Genomic DNA, 14,833 nt, shown 5'->3' with positions numbered 1-14,833 from the left:
CACCAGTATAAAGGTCGACTGTAATTTGATCCTCTTGGTCCTGGGACAATGTTACGAGATACAAACACTGGATTGCTTTGTTAGACTGTGTAATGTGAATGACGCAGTGCGTGACGGAGATAAAAGACAACTCTTGAGACTTTGATTTATTGTGGATATAAAGTCTCCCTAAACTACATCATCTGAGGCTTTGAGGACAGTTACTGAATCGAACTGCAGTGGAAGTATCCTCTATTTAACAGAGAAACCTTCAACCATTTGTGCAATATGGCTGTCAGTACCTGTGAGTGGTGAGTAGCCTTTTATCACAGACCATGGCAGGTAATTTCTTTGCTTAGCACTCTGACGTGAAGTTATCAGTAACTGCCACAAAGTGCTTAACACTAGCTAAATTGATTGCCAATAAGAGCCATTACAAAATGTGTCAACACTGTTAAAGACAAGAAATAATCTGAATCTAATGCACACAGGGTAGATTTAACCTGTTCAGCATTTCTAACATGACATTGACTGAATTATTTTCAGGTTTACGAATCACACTTTTTTAAAGTATTGTGAGCAAGTTTATTGTCACACAAACTGTGATCCATAAGAATTATTCTACCTTGTTGGTCTTTATAACCCAAAAATCATATTATGAGATTTTTGGATATGCAGAAAATAACATTTAGGCCTACGGATCAAAAAGGACATAAAAGTTTCATGTAATATATTTGAATCAATAATAAAAGTGCAGCAGTAGATTAAATACTGTATTAAAGGCATGATGATGCCATCAGAGTTATCTTTAACCTTGGAAACGTCTAATCTTTAAACAGAACAGGCAGCATTACAAACCGAGGTCGTGGTTTGATAGCATTAACCAGATGTTAAGGGTCAAACAAAGAGTGGCCACTGGTTGCATCATGGGAAGTGTAGTATTGATTATTTCTGGATTTTGGCATGTAGGAATTAGAAGTCAAGAAGTTTTAGCCAAGAATTCAAGAACAAGTTTTTTTACTTTTTAGAAAATAATATGTGTCTCTGTTAAAGGGCACTGTGCAAAATACAGAGTGTATGAGTTATCTGGACACAGTAAGCAACATGGAGGTGGCAGCAACTAATTTTACCATCTCCATAAAGAGAGCTAAACAACAGAAACACTGGTAAAAGAGATAACGACGTTAACTTGGTGTGAACTGGAGAGCGGGTGCTATGGTTCTACTACAACGTAGTCCCAATATCAGTGGTATGCTAACTGCTGTATGAGTGCAGTGGAAAGCAGTGGGCATGAGCTCGCCAGAGGGATACAAACTTGCACTAACATGCATGCGCGGCCAGACCAGTTTACCACAACAAACCACAGAGAAGCTCAGATTACATCAGAGGCAGCATGACTTCATTCTCTGCTCAGGATGCCATTACTCCATTATATTTTTACAAAGCAGATGGTTGTCTGCTGCTATATTACTACCGTCACATACAAATATGTTTCAAGTCCTCAATCTTTATGAAAGTCTGGCACTAAACTGAGTGCTAAAAAAGCTGTATCAAACAGTTGAGCTTCCTATTTGATTTCACCTTTATTTATTGAATACTTTTCTCCAAACGTATCAGAGGAACTCATGCAGAGTCAGTCAGTAAATGCACGGTTTAAAAGAGCCAGCGGAGTCAATTTAGCAACAGGAAACAGCTCATCATTTATATAAAGCTCAACAGCTGTCATGACTCATGCATTTTTTCTTTTTACAGCCCTCTTGAATGATACAGTGATAAGTGGATCCAATCAAACTGTTTCATTGTTTGTGTGCCAGCCAGTGTTGGGAAGGTTACTTTTGAATGCAGATTACAAGTCCTCTCTGTAATCACCCAAATTAACTGTTATTTAAATAGGCTATTTTTTCCCTCAGTAACTGCACCAGATTACAGTTACATCTTTTTTGTAATTTAATCACCAACTCCATTACATGTATCTTGTTACTCCAGAACTCTGGTATCAACCTTTTATATCCTTTTTTTGAAATTGAACATGTGTCATGCATTTGCCACACATGCAACCATCACTTATGTGTGTGTTTATATATGCTTTTTAGGCTGTTGTATACACACACATGCACAAGTTAATCACTAGCCCCAACTGTCCCAACTGAAAATCCACTAGACCCACCCCTGGGTACAACACTGTGAGTTAAGCCTTTGAAACCTGAGCAAATTGGTTTAATTTCTATCAAAAACATGGGAACAAAAGGCATTGAGCGACTTGACGAGAATTGTCCTGCAAATTGCGATAAATTACTTTAGTTTATCGTTAGTTTAGTTTATTTACTTTACTTTTTAACATTTTAAGCCTTTTTTTCTGTAAGCACTTTTTATTTTATTTTATTTATTTGCTAATTCTGAGGTATTTTTCCTGTACTTTTTACCCCCCTTTTTTTTTTTTTTTGCCAATTTCTGGGTCATTTCTTCTTAAGTTGCTCATAACCTTCCTCCCTTTAAAAAAATATTATTTAATTTTTTTTGTTTCATTTTTCAAGAGCTGATCATTCATGCTTAAATCTGTAGTACAACAATGTACACGAGTTATTTAACCCAACCTGAATGCATGTGTGGCGTGTAAATTATTTTATCACACTCACAACATAAACACTGTGAACTGTGCAAAGTATAATCCAGATTCTTTTAATGGAGAGGTTAAAGGAGAAAACACGTGCTACGCTGGAGGCCAGTCTATCCAGGCTACTTAGGAGCTGAGGAATGAGATTTGCGCGACTTTAAAGTGGATCAGTGTTTTGTAATGAATGGGTTTTTTTCAGTCGGTGCCTGCCTATTATTAGCTACGGAGGCCTTACAGTAAGCGGAGGTGGTTCCATGACAGTCAGGGCTGCAGCTCTGCATCGCACCGACAGGCTTCACATCAGCGATCGTATTTTTGGCAGTGCTACCGGACTAATCGCACTGATCCAGGCAGCAGGAGGACGTTTCCTGAAACATCTGCGGGTCGGCCGCCTATTTTCAAGCTTGGTTCACCTTGCCTCGAAGATGAAGTTAAATACGAGCTGCCGTCAGGTGCAAGCCGCATCCGATGGAGCCCTGCTTTTTGTCTCGTTCATCGACCAACCCGATGCAGCAGCACTTCCTTATGTTGCGGTAAGACTGGCACAACGTTGGCTATTCCCTGCAAATGAATCAAACTGGTTTTTACATCCTTATGGCTGTTTTTTGTGCGCTGAACGCGGAGCCAGATAAACAGGCTCAAGAGTCAGTGACGGGGTGTTACATAAGGTGTAATGCAGCAGAGCCTCATGACTAGTGTCTCGGTGGTGGTGGGACTGTTCGGTCCTTCTGGTAGGATATGCACAATTTTATCATGTTATGGATGATAACGGAGACCTGCAAGCTTATGTAATGATGATTTATTTCGGATAGTCTACAGGCTTATTTAGAGTGTCTGACCATATAAATAATGATGAATTAATTCGGGATTTGCGCAGTGTAGACTGTAACTGAAAAGGGCATATGAATGAGCAATATTAGAGGCGGTGTATCTCTATAGTGTAATACAGGCCCAGCCTAAGGTCAGACTGTCAGATGTTTTTAATATACCTATAAGTGCAGGTGAGCCTATAGGGATGCAGATTGTGCAGTCAATGAAAGGCTGCTTTTATGAATGGCTGCAAACGTCAAATGACCGTCAGAAAGAAAAAAAATCATAGTAATAGTAATCTGTAGGGCATTGTATACAAGTATTAAATCTTGCAATAAGTATGTTGTTTTCTGATTGTATTCCAAGAGAAATAGAAGTGGTTGTAGGTGTGCAAAAGTGATGCTTTAGGGAGGCGGCCAGTTGTTTCTGTAGAGCAGGTCCTTTGTGTCCACGAACAGCAGGAGCATCTGACCTCATTCATAAGAAGTTAGCACCATCTGACTCCTCCGATCAAAGGTTCCCAGTGCAATAACTCTGTCAAGAGAAAAGATGCTGGGACAAAACTCACATCTGACATTTTTTCTGGTCCATGATATTATAAAGCTCGGATGTAGTACAAAAGAGTTTGACGTCCTGCGTGCTGCGGTGGCTGAAGTTAGAACCAAATTAAGGCAGCAACACCAGCATGACAGTAACAGCAGTTCAAAGTAACGTGTATATTCTGTTGATTTTCTCAAATAAGATCATGATCAGTGTGATAGATGTAAGATTGTAGGCTGTGACACACAAAGACACGGGCTACAGTTCCCTTGGAAACCAGCTACCTAAATCATCAGCCACCATTTTCAAGAGACAGAAGTAATCTGTTTACCTTTTCCCCTCCATTTCATTTAATCAATGTGTATTTGTGGATGGCAAATTTTTAGTACTCCACTATTGTTGTGTGTTGCTGTGGTGATTGAAGGTAACATTTGGATTGCAATATAGGAACTGTAAACATGGAAAGGTATTTTGGGCTTGCAGATGGTTGATGGGATTACATAAATATCTGCATAGGACTGTGTCTGCCTTTTTTAACCCATAGTATGCAAACTAAACTGTTCATTTTGAGATGGGCTATTGTTTTAAAAATAAATGTGCCATTGCCTTGTAATTTAATTCAAATGTTGAAAATTGTCATATTATTTTTGCAGTACTGAGCTTGTTGCAAACTCATTGGTTAAAAAAAACAGCTCCCCTTTTTTGTTTGCTTGTCCCTTTAAATTTTTTTCTATATCAGTAGCAAGGACAGGGAACTTGTGAATGGGCACAGGGAAGTGACGAGACCGTCCATTGATAGCTCTGCAGACGGAACGAGCAGTGCAGATGAGGAGTAGTCACAGTGTCTAATGTCCATATTGATCCATGTTCCTGCCCGTTTTCAGGACAATAGTTTAGCATTTCAGGTGCTGATTTGACTTTTCTGTGCTTCTTTGTGTTTTGACAGGTCCCAGCTGACAGATTCTGATATGGACTATGAGAGGCCAAACGTTGAAACTATCAAGTGTGTGGTGGTTGGAGACAATGCAGTCGGAAAGACCCGCCTTATCTGTGCCCGGGCCTGCAATGCCACACTGACTCAGTACCAGTTACTTGCTACACATGTGCCCACAGTCTGGGCAATTGACCAGTACAGAGTATGCCAGGAGGTGAGTACGCAAGCTTCTGACTTTTAAACATTAGCTGCAAATTTTCTAAATGTGAAAATATGTTTTTGAGGATTTTTGAGGATTTTGAGGTCATTCAGCTAAAATAAATCTATACATGAATAAAACACTAAATGTGGCTAATGTGCACATTCACCTTAAGCATTCTCAATAGTGACTCACTGAAATGAATATCCCTGAATGTGTCACCTGCTATTAGGTATTAGAGCGCTCCAGAGATGTGGTGGATGATGTCAGTGTGTCCCTTCGCCTCTGGGATACTTTCGGAGACCATCATAAGGACCGGCGTTTTGCATACGGCAGGTGGGATATTGTCAAATTCAATGTCAGTCTATCACATTGTGCTCTTTTGATAACTGACTTAAGTAAATTTGACCTGCACCTTCCCTTAAGGTCTGATGTGGTGGTACTGTGCTTCTCAATCGCCAACCCCAACTCTCTATACCATGTGAAGACCATGTGGTACCCTGAGATCAAGCACTTCTGTCCCCGTGCTCCTGTCATCTTGGTGGGCTGTCAGCTGGACCTGCGCTATGCAGACCTGGAGGCGGTGAACAGGGCACGGAGGCCTTTAGCTAGGTAGTTGGACTCGTGTCTAAGCAAGATTTAAAGAGATTGTTTGCGATTTACTCTTTTCGCGTTCTTGAATTGCCTTTGATATAATTTCTTGTCTTTCAGACCCATTAAATCCAATGAGATTCTTCCTCCAGAGCGAGGCCGGGAGGTGGCCAAAGAGCTGGGAGTGCCATATTATGAAACCAGTGTTGTTGCTCAATTTGGAGTCAAGGACGTCTTTGATAATGCTATCCGAGCTGCGCTCATCTCGCGCCGACACCTGCAGTTTTGGAAATCTCACCTCAGAAATGTTCAGCGACCTCTCCTTCAGGCGCCCTTCCTGCCGCCAAAACCTCCCCCACCTATAATCACTGTGCCTCCTCCCCCAACTACCACAGAGGAGCATCCAGTCGGTCTTCTGGAGGACCCACACTGTGCTGATGTCATCCTGGTCCTGCAGGAGCGACAGAAAATCTTTGCACACAAGATATACTTGGCAACATCCTCTTCAAAGTTCTATGACCTCTTTATTATGGACACGCAAAATGAGGAGACTGAAAGGCCCTCTCGTGGTCCTCTCTCTGGCCGAGAGCTGCTGATGCGTGCTGCTAGCTTTGATGTTTGTGAAAGCAGCGATGATGGAGACAGGGCCAACCTGAGGGCTTGCACTAGTGATGGGACCTTAAAAGACTCTGAGGGGGGCCGACGGGGCAGGCTGCTCTCCTCATGGAGCCGAGCTTTTGTCAGCATCCAGGAGGAGCTGGTAGATGACCCTGTCACATACAGCCCGAGGCCCATGACCGTAGTGCACATGGACCAATCCATGCAGCTCGGTCCTTTCCGAGCAGTGCTTCGCTACCTGTACACAGGTCAGCTAGACGAGAATGAGAAAGAGTTAATGCACATTGCACACATTGCTGAGCTGCTGGAGGTCTTTGACCTGCGGATGATGGTGGCAAACATACTTAACAATGAAGCCTTCATGAACCAAGAAATCACCAAAGCCTTCCACGTACGGCGCACAAACAGAGTCAAAGAGTGCTTGGCCAAAGGCACCTTTTCTGGTGAGTGGAAATCCTTCATTTGTTGTTGTGTTGTGCTTGAAATAAAATGGATGCAGGTGTAAGTGAGGTGTTTTCTGTGTCTCGCCTCTGTATTACAGATGTAGTATTCAAGCTAGATGATGGGACCATCATGGCCCACAAGCCTTTACTCATCTCTAGTTGTGATTGGATGGCAGCTATGTTCGGCGGGCCTTTTGTGGAGAGCTGCACCAAAGAGGTAAATTGACTTACATTACTTGTTTATTGGGCTGTGACATAAAAGTTGACCAAGGCTGGTACTGGGTAATTTTACATGTATCTCATAATTTCTAGTGGTAGTGGATTGAAGACTTGCTCCCTGGTCAGGGTTTCACACCTAAGTTTGAAATCAGAGGACTGTGGAACGCCGACTTTATTCTGACCATCTCTGTGCAGAACAATAAAACTTCAGCTGCCAGTTTGAGTGGACTGAGGTTACAGATGCATAAGTCCAATTCGAGTCCAGTGATCTGAACACAGTCGATATATAAAGCATTTGCATTTGAATGTAATCACTTTATAATTACACAAAGCACGCGAGTGCAGCAAAGATCATTAGCCTACCTGTACTGACCCAAGTAGAGCACCAATGAAGTACGTGATCTGTGCACAAGGTGTAATTTAATTAGAGGATTGCAGGTCTGTTGTAATACAATTATGCCGGCTTCTGTGATCCAAACATAATGTAGTTGTGTGTGCTCAGTTTGTTTTTCTGCCTGAACAGGAAATAATACCACTGAAATATAACAAGAGCAAGAAATTCTTCTGCGAATAGTTTGACATCCAGATACTGTAATTTCAAACTATCAAAAAAATATTTTTAGATGCTCTGACCGATAATCAACTTTAAGACACCTCATGATGTTTTGTTGTCGTTGTTGTTGTTGTTGTTGTGGCTACTGTCCTGCAGCTAAAGCAGATCTGAAAATTAAACTTAGAATTATAAAATAACTAGATTTTCTCTTGTGGTTAATCACTTAACATAAATACAACAGTAAAAAAAAAAAAAAAAGATTTCTCAATGGTTTTCTTTTGAATGCAAAACACAGTTAAATCTGTGGGCCTCTAAGTCATGACTGTGTCACATGTGTCTGTTTCTAAGGTGCTGTTTCCCAACACAACTCGCAGCTGTATGAGGGCTGTACTAGAATATCTCTATACGGGGCGGTTTTGTTCTCGGCCTGACCTGGATGCAATGGAGCTTATTGTTCTTGCCAATCGTCTTTGCCTCCCCCACCTGGTTGCACTAACAGGTACTACTTTTGGTATACTAGTTTTTACCTTGTAAACCACAGGAACATATTACACAAAGGCATTTGTGGCAATGCATACAGTGAGTAGCTTTTATGTTTCTTTCAGAGCTCTATACAGTAACAGTACTGACAGAGGCAGCGATGATGGGGGCTGACATTGACGGAGACGTGCTGGTGTACTTGGATATGGCCCAGGTAGTGTTACCTGTCAATCATCAGTAAACAGGGAGGGCACTTAAAGCTCTTATATGATGCTTAGGCAAATTGCAATTTTATTAATGAGGGCATTTCTCTGGGAGAGCTGCTCTGGAGGCTGAAATAATCTTTACACCTCGTAGGTGGAGCCAAAGAAACTCTGTTTTTCAGAGTGCTAGTCAGCTTTTTGGCAAAATGAATAGCAACAGATCTTTGGGGCAGTGGGCATTTAGGACACAGTGTACTAAAGGAGTCAGCCTCGGCATTTTAGTTTATCTCATCATTCAGCTGTATTTTCACTCAGCTGGAGTTCCTCACTGTCATGTGTATGGCTGGATTACCAAGAAGGCAAAGATGCTCGGGGACTACATGTTCATTTCATGACTTTCTGATTTCTTTGGCATAATGCACCACTACAGTACAAAAATAAGATATAAATTGAAATGGAAGTGGTCTTTTCTTCCCTGCATTTTTCTGTCTAATCTTGAGGCTCCATGTGTACTTTTTAACCTTAGCTTGCAATTCTAAGTATTAATGTTAAAGTATAAGTGGAGTGCCTTAGTGCAGCTGATCTGCAACTACTTACATTTATTCAATACTAAATACTAACAAAGAACCACTGAAACAGACAGTGTAAACCACAATAATTCATTACTGCAGCTGAAGCTGATGTATGTTGAGGAAGACAAAAAATATAATATGATTTGCATTTTGACAGTTCCACGGCGCCCAACAGCTCACTGGCTGGTGTCTTCACCACATCTGCACCAACTACAACAGTGTCTGCCGCAAGTTTCCCCGAGATATGAAGTCCAAGTCTACAGGTAACACACGTGATTTGGTAGCACACAGGCGAACTTTAACGCTCTTTTAGAATGCTAAATACTAACCTGACATACAGCATGGCAACAAACGTGTGTGTCTTTTGTGGTCATTTGAGCGCAGACCTCCACCTAAACCAATAGTCCAATCTTCTATGATATGCAAATCTGCAAGTGCAACCACTTACATGTGTCAGTATAATGATGTCAGGGTATAATGAGTTCCATCGTATCTGTGCATTTATGTTTCCATAGCCACACCTTAGTTTGAGAAAAAAGTGTTGTTATAATATGTAATGGTGATTGTGATGAAAATCAGGACAGTATTTTTTTTCGTAATCCTGCTGACAAACAAACAGACTGAACTGAAAAAAATTCAAAAATTAAATTAAATCTTTAAAATTAACCTCAGTGGACCCATTCAGCCTGTGACAGATACATTTAGTTTTTAAACTTCAGAAGCAAAATTATTATTTTATTATACAATCAAGGACCACTAGGATTAATGGTTATTGCCTGCAATGTACTGAAATGATAAGTAATCCCCAAAGATGCCTGTATCATCTGGTTTTTAGGTTGCTCTCTTTTCTCAGAAAAAAAGAAAAAAACTTTTTTTATTATTAAAAAACTGTTTTTTTAATTATTAAAAAAATAAGTAATTATAGTAGGCTTTTATATTATTTTTTAAGTACCTTCTTCCTCTTTGAATGATGTTATTTTTGCTGCTGAAACTTAATCCTATGTTTGTATAATTTTAGCAATTTTACACAGTAAGATTTCCTCTCCCTATTTCTTGCAAATTTATTATTTAAAAAAATGCAAATATCACTTAAGTCTGCTTTTTCCAACTTATATTTTCTGCAGTTTGTTGTTGTGACAGTATTGGAATTTAAAAATCATTGTGGGAAAACTGACTATTTCAATTCCTGAAATGTCTTTTCAAATTCCTTAAATAATTTATTCTAATGCAGAGAACCAAGAGTACTTTGAGAAACACCGCTGGCCACCTGTGTGGTACCTGAAAGAGGATGACCACTACCAAAGAGCACGCAAAGAGCGCGACAAAGAGGACTACCTGTACCAGAGACGGCAATGTAAACGCAAGTGGCTCTTCTGGAACCTTCCTTCCTCCCCTAACTCAAACTCTCCTTCCTCTGGCTCATCCGCTGTCATCTGACGGAGCGGTAAGGCCAGGTCCACTCTGAAGTACATCAGTGTGGATGCGAGTGGTGAAAGATACAATAGAAGAGAACCACTGCTGGCAAGGTACGCCCCAATTATTCAGGCACACAGTCTCTCCTCCTGTTTGTTTGTCTCTGCAGTCAAACGGCACTCCTCCAGGTCTGCAAGGTCAGCTCAATCTGACGGTGAAAGTAATGAGTTTTGTTCCTTAGATTTTTAGCTTGGTGTACACGAAACTCAAACCTCAGTGATATGAACCTCACTGACAAATGGCACAGTGTAACTGGCGCAAATAACAACTCATAGTGATTGTTATATGTTCCACCACCTGAGTTTTAAAATAAGGACTCTGCTGGCACAGAACTTTCCACCTATGATCATAGTTATCATCAATTAACCTGAACTGATAACCAAGTGCTGCTTATCAGCTGCAACAACCAGCAATTAAACACAGAACTTCTCCGTCTCAGAGATATAACACTTTGCCCTTAAGTGTTTGTACAATCTACCAAACTATGTGTACAGTATGATCTCGTCAACAGGATGTAACGATAGTGTGGCCTGCCAGGAATCACTTTTTGAGGTCAATCACTCAAACCCGGCTGATTGTGATCGTGTAAGCATAAACGAAAACACCGGCAAGTTCTGCTCTTGTTAATTTGTGTACAGTCATTCTAGTTTTGAATGTTTTTGTACAGCTTGCACAACTAAAAGTGATGTGAGTCTGGACAAATTTAGCATTTTCATGTTGTGATCTTGTGATTTGTGGCCTCTTGTCACAAAAGGGCTTTAGTTTACATGAATGCATTCAGTGTCCTGAGACACAAGAGATCCCAAATCAAGGAAAATATCTGTATTTTTCTGTAAAATGCCAGCAAAAACAAACCACTATTATTTCCTATGTGGCGCTTGTTGAGGCTTTTCAGCACACGTTTCCTTCAGTTTTATACTGAGTGATTCCATCAGCTCAATCACTGTCATCCTGGAAAGCAACACATAATGCATCTCCGAGCAAATGCACGATGTGGTTTAGCCAAGTAGGACACGCTTCTGGATCAACATCCCACATTGCAATCAACAAATCAAAGCCGTCTGACATCATCAGCTCCTGCGCTTCTGTCAAATCTCCTTTGTGCCTCTGTAACAGAAATAAAGACAATAATGGAAATCACACTAAAGGCAACAATCACGACAAGACTTATGGGTTGCAGTGACATCAAAATTACCAGTACACTACACTACACACACAAGATAAAATAATGAATAAATAATTATATAAAAATGACTAAAAAATGAAGCAAAGAAATGGGGAAAAAATGGGAAAAAAACAAGGAGGCTTAGTCTCACAACCAGGCAGGGAGGTCAAAGAATCAATATTATTTAGGAGATGTCTCCATTTTTTTTCAAAAGAGTGAAAGGAACCTTTCAGGGCAAATCCAAGTTTCTCGAGTCTAATGCATGGTAAAATGTCTTTCAATTTAATAGATTTTTAAAGAAAACATGCTTTTAAAGCCCACTAGTGGGCTTTGGAGTTCAGAAGGTATTTAAAATAAACACACAAAATATGACCATTAAAAGTTGGATGTCCCTCTGAAAATCAAAAATTTAGGCTAACTCCCACTAAGGATAATACCATTCCTCAGTTGTGAAGCCCTACTTTTTTTTATATATCCTATTATTTTTTTTATTTTTTATTTTTTTTGCAAAGCTAGTGTCAATCTGGGACCATCATCACCATGCTGACCCTGGATAATGTGTTTGTATTGATCCTGGACTATCGCCAAAATTAGCTCACTGATGATATCAGAGGGCTGTGATTGGTTGATTGCAGTATTGATTTAGAATTGCATTGTGGGATGTTAAACCCGCAACATGTCCTGCTTGGCTGAATCGTGTCGCACCAGACGGCACTCGCAGCATTTCCAGAGCTGAAGCGACCACATCATGTTCATCATGTGCACCCGCCCTCTGTGTTGGTGTGTTTGACGTATCTGTCACTGGTGGTGATTTGGCCTTTAGAGATTTTTCATTGTCGATCAGAGGATGCTCCCCTGACTGTCTGCAGTTGGCTATGTTAGACCTGTACATGCAGGAGGCTTCCTCATGCCTGGGTGAAGTCATCCATACTACACACCTCAAGCACTTTTTGGACTCTTCTCCATAGAGACACACACAAGAACCTCCAGTAGCAGCATCTTGGGGAACGGCACTAAAAACAGTATGGTGTCATGACACTCTGTGGCAAATTTTAAAACAAAAAGGAACTGGCAAGGATACAGAACCCTGATATTTAAAATGTTTAAAAAAAGGTTGTGAAGAGGTTTGGATTAAGTCATTTTTTCTTGATTTGTGTTGCACACCTCACAGTGTATGTTCAAGATTGTCATCTACCGTTATACTTGATTGTAAGATGGGCTGCAGGGTTATTTGGGTTTGTAAGCGCGATGCTCAGTGAGGAGGGGTAGTATTGTAAATTGTACAAAATATCAGATGAACTGCAAGTAACTTGCATCACTTTAATGTGCTGTTACCTAATATTGTGCACTGCAGGCAGTGAGCAGAACCGTACAGTATTACTGAGTAATACATATAATGAATATAGACTTGACTTGCATTTAGTTACTGTGCAGCTACAAACTGTTGTTGAAAATAACTGAATATTCATTGTGCTGACCTCCAGTTACATCTACTATATACTGTAGTATACATGCAAATTACAGGCAGTTCACACAAACAGTTGACTAATAGTAAAATAGGATTACAGTGTAAAGTAAAGTAGACACATGTTTATATAAAGGACATTATAAAGACTTATGGTACATTCATAAAACATGCCATTTCTATCAAAAAAAAAAGTCAATTCTGATGGCAGCATTATGTTAAAGAAAGGGTAGCTTTAATCCTGCATATGATTGGTTAGACTTTTCCATATAGTTTTTGACTAGACTTAGAGCCCAACAAATAGCGTAAAATGATGTTGAATCAGTTCAGTGACAAAATCAATTTCTTGCTTGTATTAACTCTTGACCTAATGACTACACTGCATGAACAGGGCTCACCAAAATAGATGATGTTTATTCCTTGTCATTTAAAGTGTAAGATGTAGATATAGAGTAGTGGTGCTGGTGCTCTAAGCAGTAGCTTTAAATTGTTCTCAATTACATTAACTTTTGTTTATTGCTGAGTAAACACGTCTCTAAATTGAACTAATCTTTTGGCACCCATGGTCAGACGTTAAGCTGGAGGAAGTTTTATCCTAATTCTGAATGTTTTCCTTCATTAGAGCATCTGCCTAATAAATAAAGTGTCCAGTCTTCACACAGAAAACGGTTTATTAAAATAGTTACACAGCAGGAGGGTCTATATTGTTAGAATTTGCCTTGGTTGTGTGATTGATAAATATCATAGACATGCATTTCATTCCTCAGTGCATTGCATTTCTCAACGAGTCTTCTGCTGATGTTTTGCATCAACAACACCTCATGCCTTAATGTACAGTATAGTGTATGGTATCGAATGTAATGTAGTGTTATTGTGATTTCCAGTTTGTTTGCTCTGTGTTCAGTTACCATGGTGCTCTCTAGGTTGTGTGTGTGTGTGTGTGTGTGTGTACCTGTAAATGTACATAATCCATAATTTGGATCTAAAGCAATCGACGTATGATCGATTCATGAGTGTGCTTCAGTTTGAAGACTGCGGAGGGTTTGTGTCCTTTTGAAGCCGTGAACATAAAACTAATTAAAAACTCTGACCATCAAAGCCACACTAGACTAACATAATGACAAACCATCAATTTGTGACATTAACCATGTAATGAATGCAGGGAATTTAACTCAGTTCCATTCTTTGAAAATCGCTTTATGCTAATGATCTCCAGTTTTGGAGTTTGCATAATTACAAAATGCTGAGACAGTGTGGCTATTGGAAGTTAGACTATAACTCGAAAATGTAAATAGAAATTGTGTGATGACTTGCAATTCAAACTTGGCATAGCAATTGATACAAGCTATTGCATAGTTTAACATATATAATGTTTTTGTACTATGCATACTGAAATGTCTGACTTTGAAATTACAAACTTGCACTGCTTTGTAGCACCAGGTTCTATTCAAATTGCATTAGATGGAATAGCAACATCAATATTAGATATGTAGACAACATCAGGTAAAAAAAAAAAAAGAAAAAAGAAAAAAAAAAAATTAGATCATAAATTACTAAGAAGTTGTCACTGGGGCCCTTTTCCATATATTTGGGTGCTAATTTCACCGCTGCAGAGAAGCACAAACCAAAGGGAGCTTTAGCAGCACCAGGAATATATTATATATGCTGCACAATCACTATTGCATAGTTTAAGAGGCCTTGTTCTGAAATGGTTTAAAATTAAATAAATAAAAAAAAATGAAATGAAAAGAAAAAAACTTGAATGTTTTCTCAGTGTTCAAAGCCTGAATGACATTTTCCTTAGTCATCAGGTATTTTTGTTCTCAAGAGCTGTTTTTATTGTTTAGGAGCTGTAAATCTGAAATTCTGTAGCATGTGTTCTTGAAAATGTGTAAATAATATTTACTAAATAAAAAAGCAGCAACGTGTCCCGTCGCGTCAGTCTCTTGTAAAACCTATTTTTAGTCGTGTTATG

At 39.6% G+C, this 14,833-nt stretch overlaps 1 protein-coding gene across 2 annotated transcripts; it reads left to right on the top strand.

The window, feature by feature from the left end:
- Positions 1–2,910: 2,910 nt before the first annotated feature.
- Positions 2,911–14,785, top strand: LOC121944813 (rho-related BTB domain-containing protein 2-like). 2 transcript variants are annotated; one of them, XM_042488726.1, is made up of 10 exons: positions 2,911–3,126; positions 4,890–5,091; positions 5,309–5,412; positions 5,503–5,688; positions 5,788–6,728; positions 6,827–6,945; positions 7,849–7,999; positions 8,106–8,194; positions 8,913–9,018; positions 9,987–14,785. In XM_042488726.1, exons 1-10 carry the CDS (start codon positions 3,062–3,064, stop codon positions 10,190–10,192), a joined length of 2,169 nt encoding a protein of 722 aa, XP_042344660.1. In that variant the 5' UTR covers positions 2,911–3,061; the 3' UTR covers positions 10,193–14,785. The 2 variants fall into 2 exon arrangements, with proteins under 2 accessions (XP_042344660.1, XP_042344661.1); XM_042488727.1 differs by lacking the exon at positions 2,911–3,126 and adding an exon at positions 3,293–3,324.
- The last annotated feature ends 48 nt before the right edge of the window (positions 14,786–14,833 follow it).

The sequence above is a fragment of the Plectropomus leopardus genome, chromosome 6 (genome assembly GCF_008729295.1).
Source record: "Plectropomus leopardus isolate mb chromosome 6, YSFRI_Pleo_2.0, whole genome shotgun sequence".
In the NCBI taxonomy this organism is placed as follows: Eukaryota; Metazoa; Chordata; class Actinopteri; order Perciformes; family Serranidae; genus Plectropomus; species Plectropomus leopardus.
Note: the sequence above shows the minus strand (reverse complement) of the source record. Positions and strands in the feature narration are given on the sequence as shown.

What these genes read in the sequence shown, in the direction of transcription:
- LOC121944813 (XM_042488726.1), top strand. Translation starts at nt 3,062, where the DNA reads ATGGAGCCCTGCTTTTTGTCTCGTTCATCGACCAACCCGATGCAGCAG. An exon ending in TGGAGAGCTGCACCAAAGAG is followed by an intron (nt 6,946 to 7,848) that starts GTAAATTGACTT and finishes TCTGTTTCTAAG; the next exon opens with GTGCTGTTTCCCAACACAAC. An exon ending in CCACCTGGTTGCACTAACAG is followed by an intron (nt 8,000 to 8,105) that starts GTACTACTTTTG and finishes TGTTTCTTTCAG; the next exon opens with AGCTCTATACAGTAACAGTA.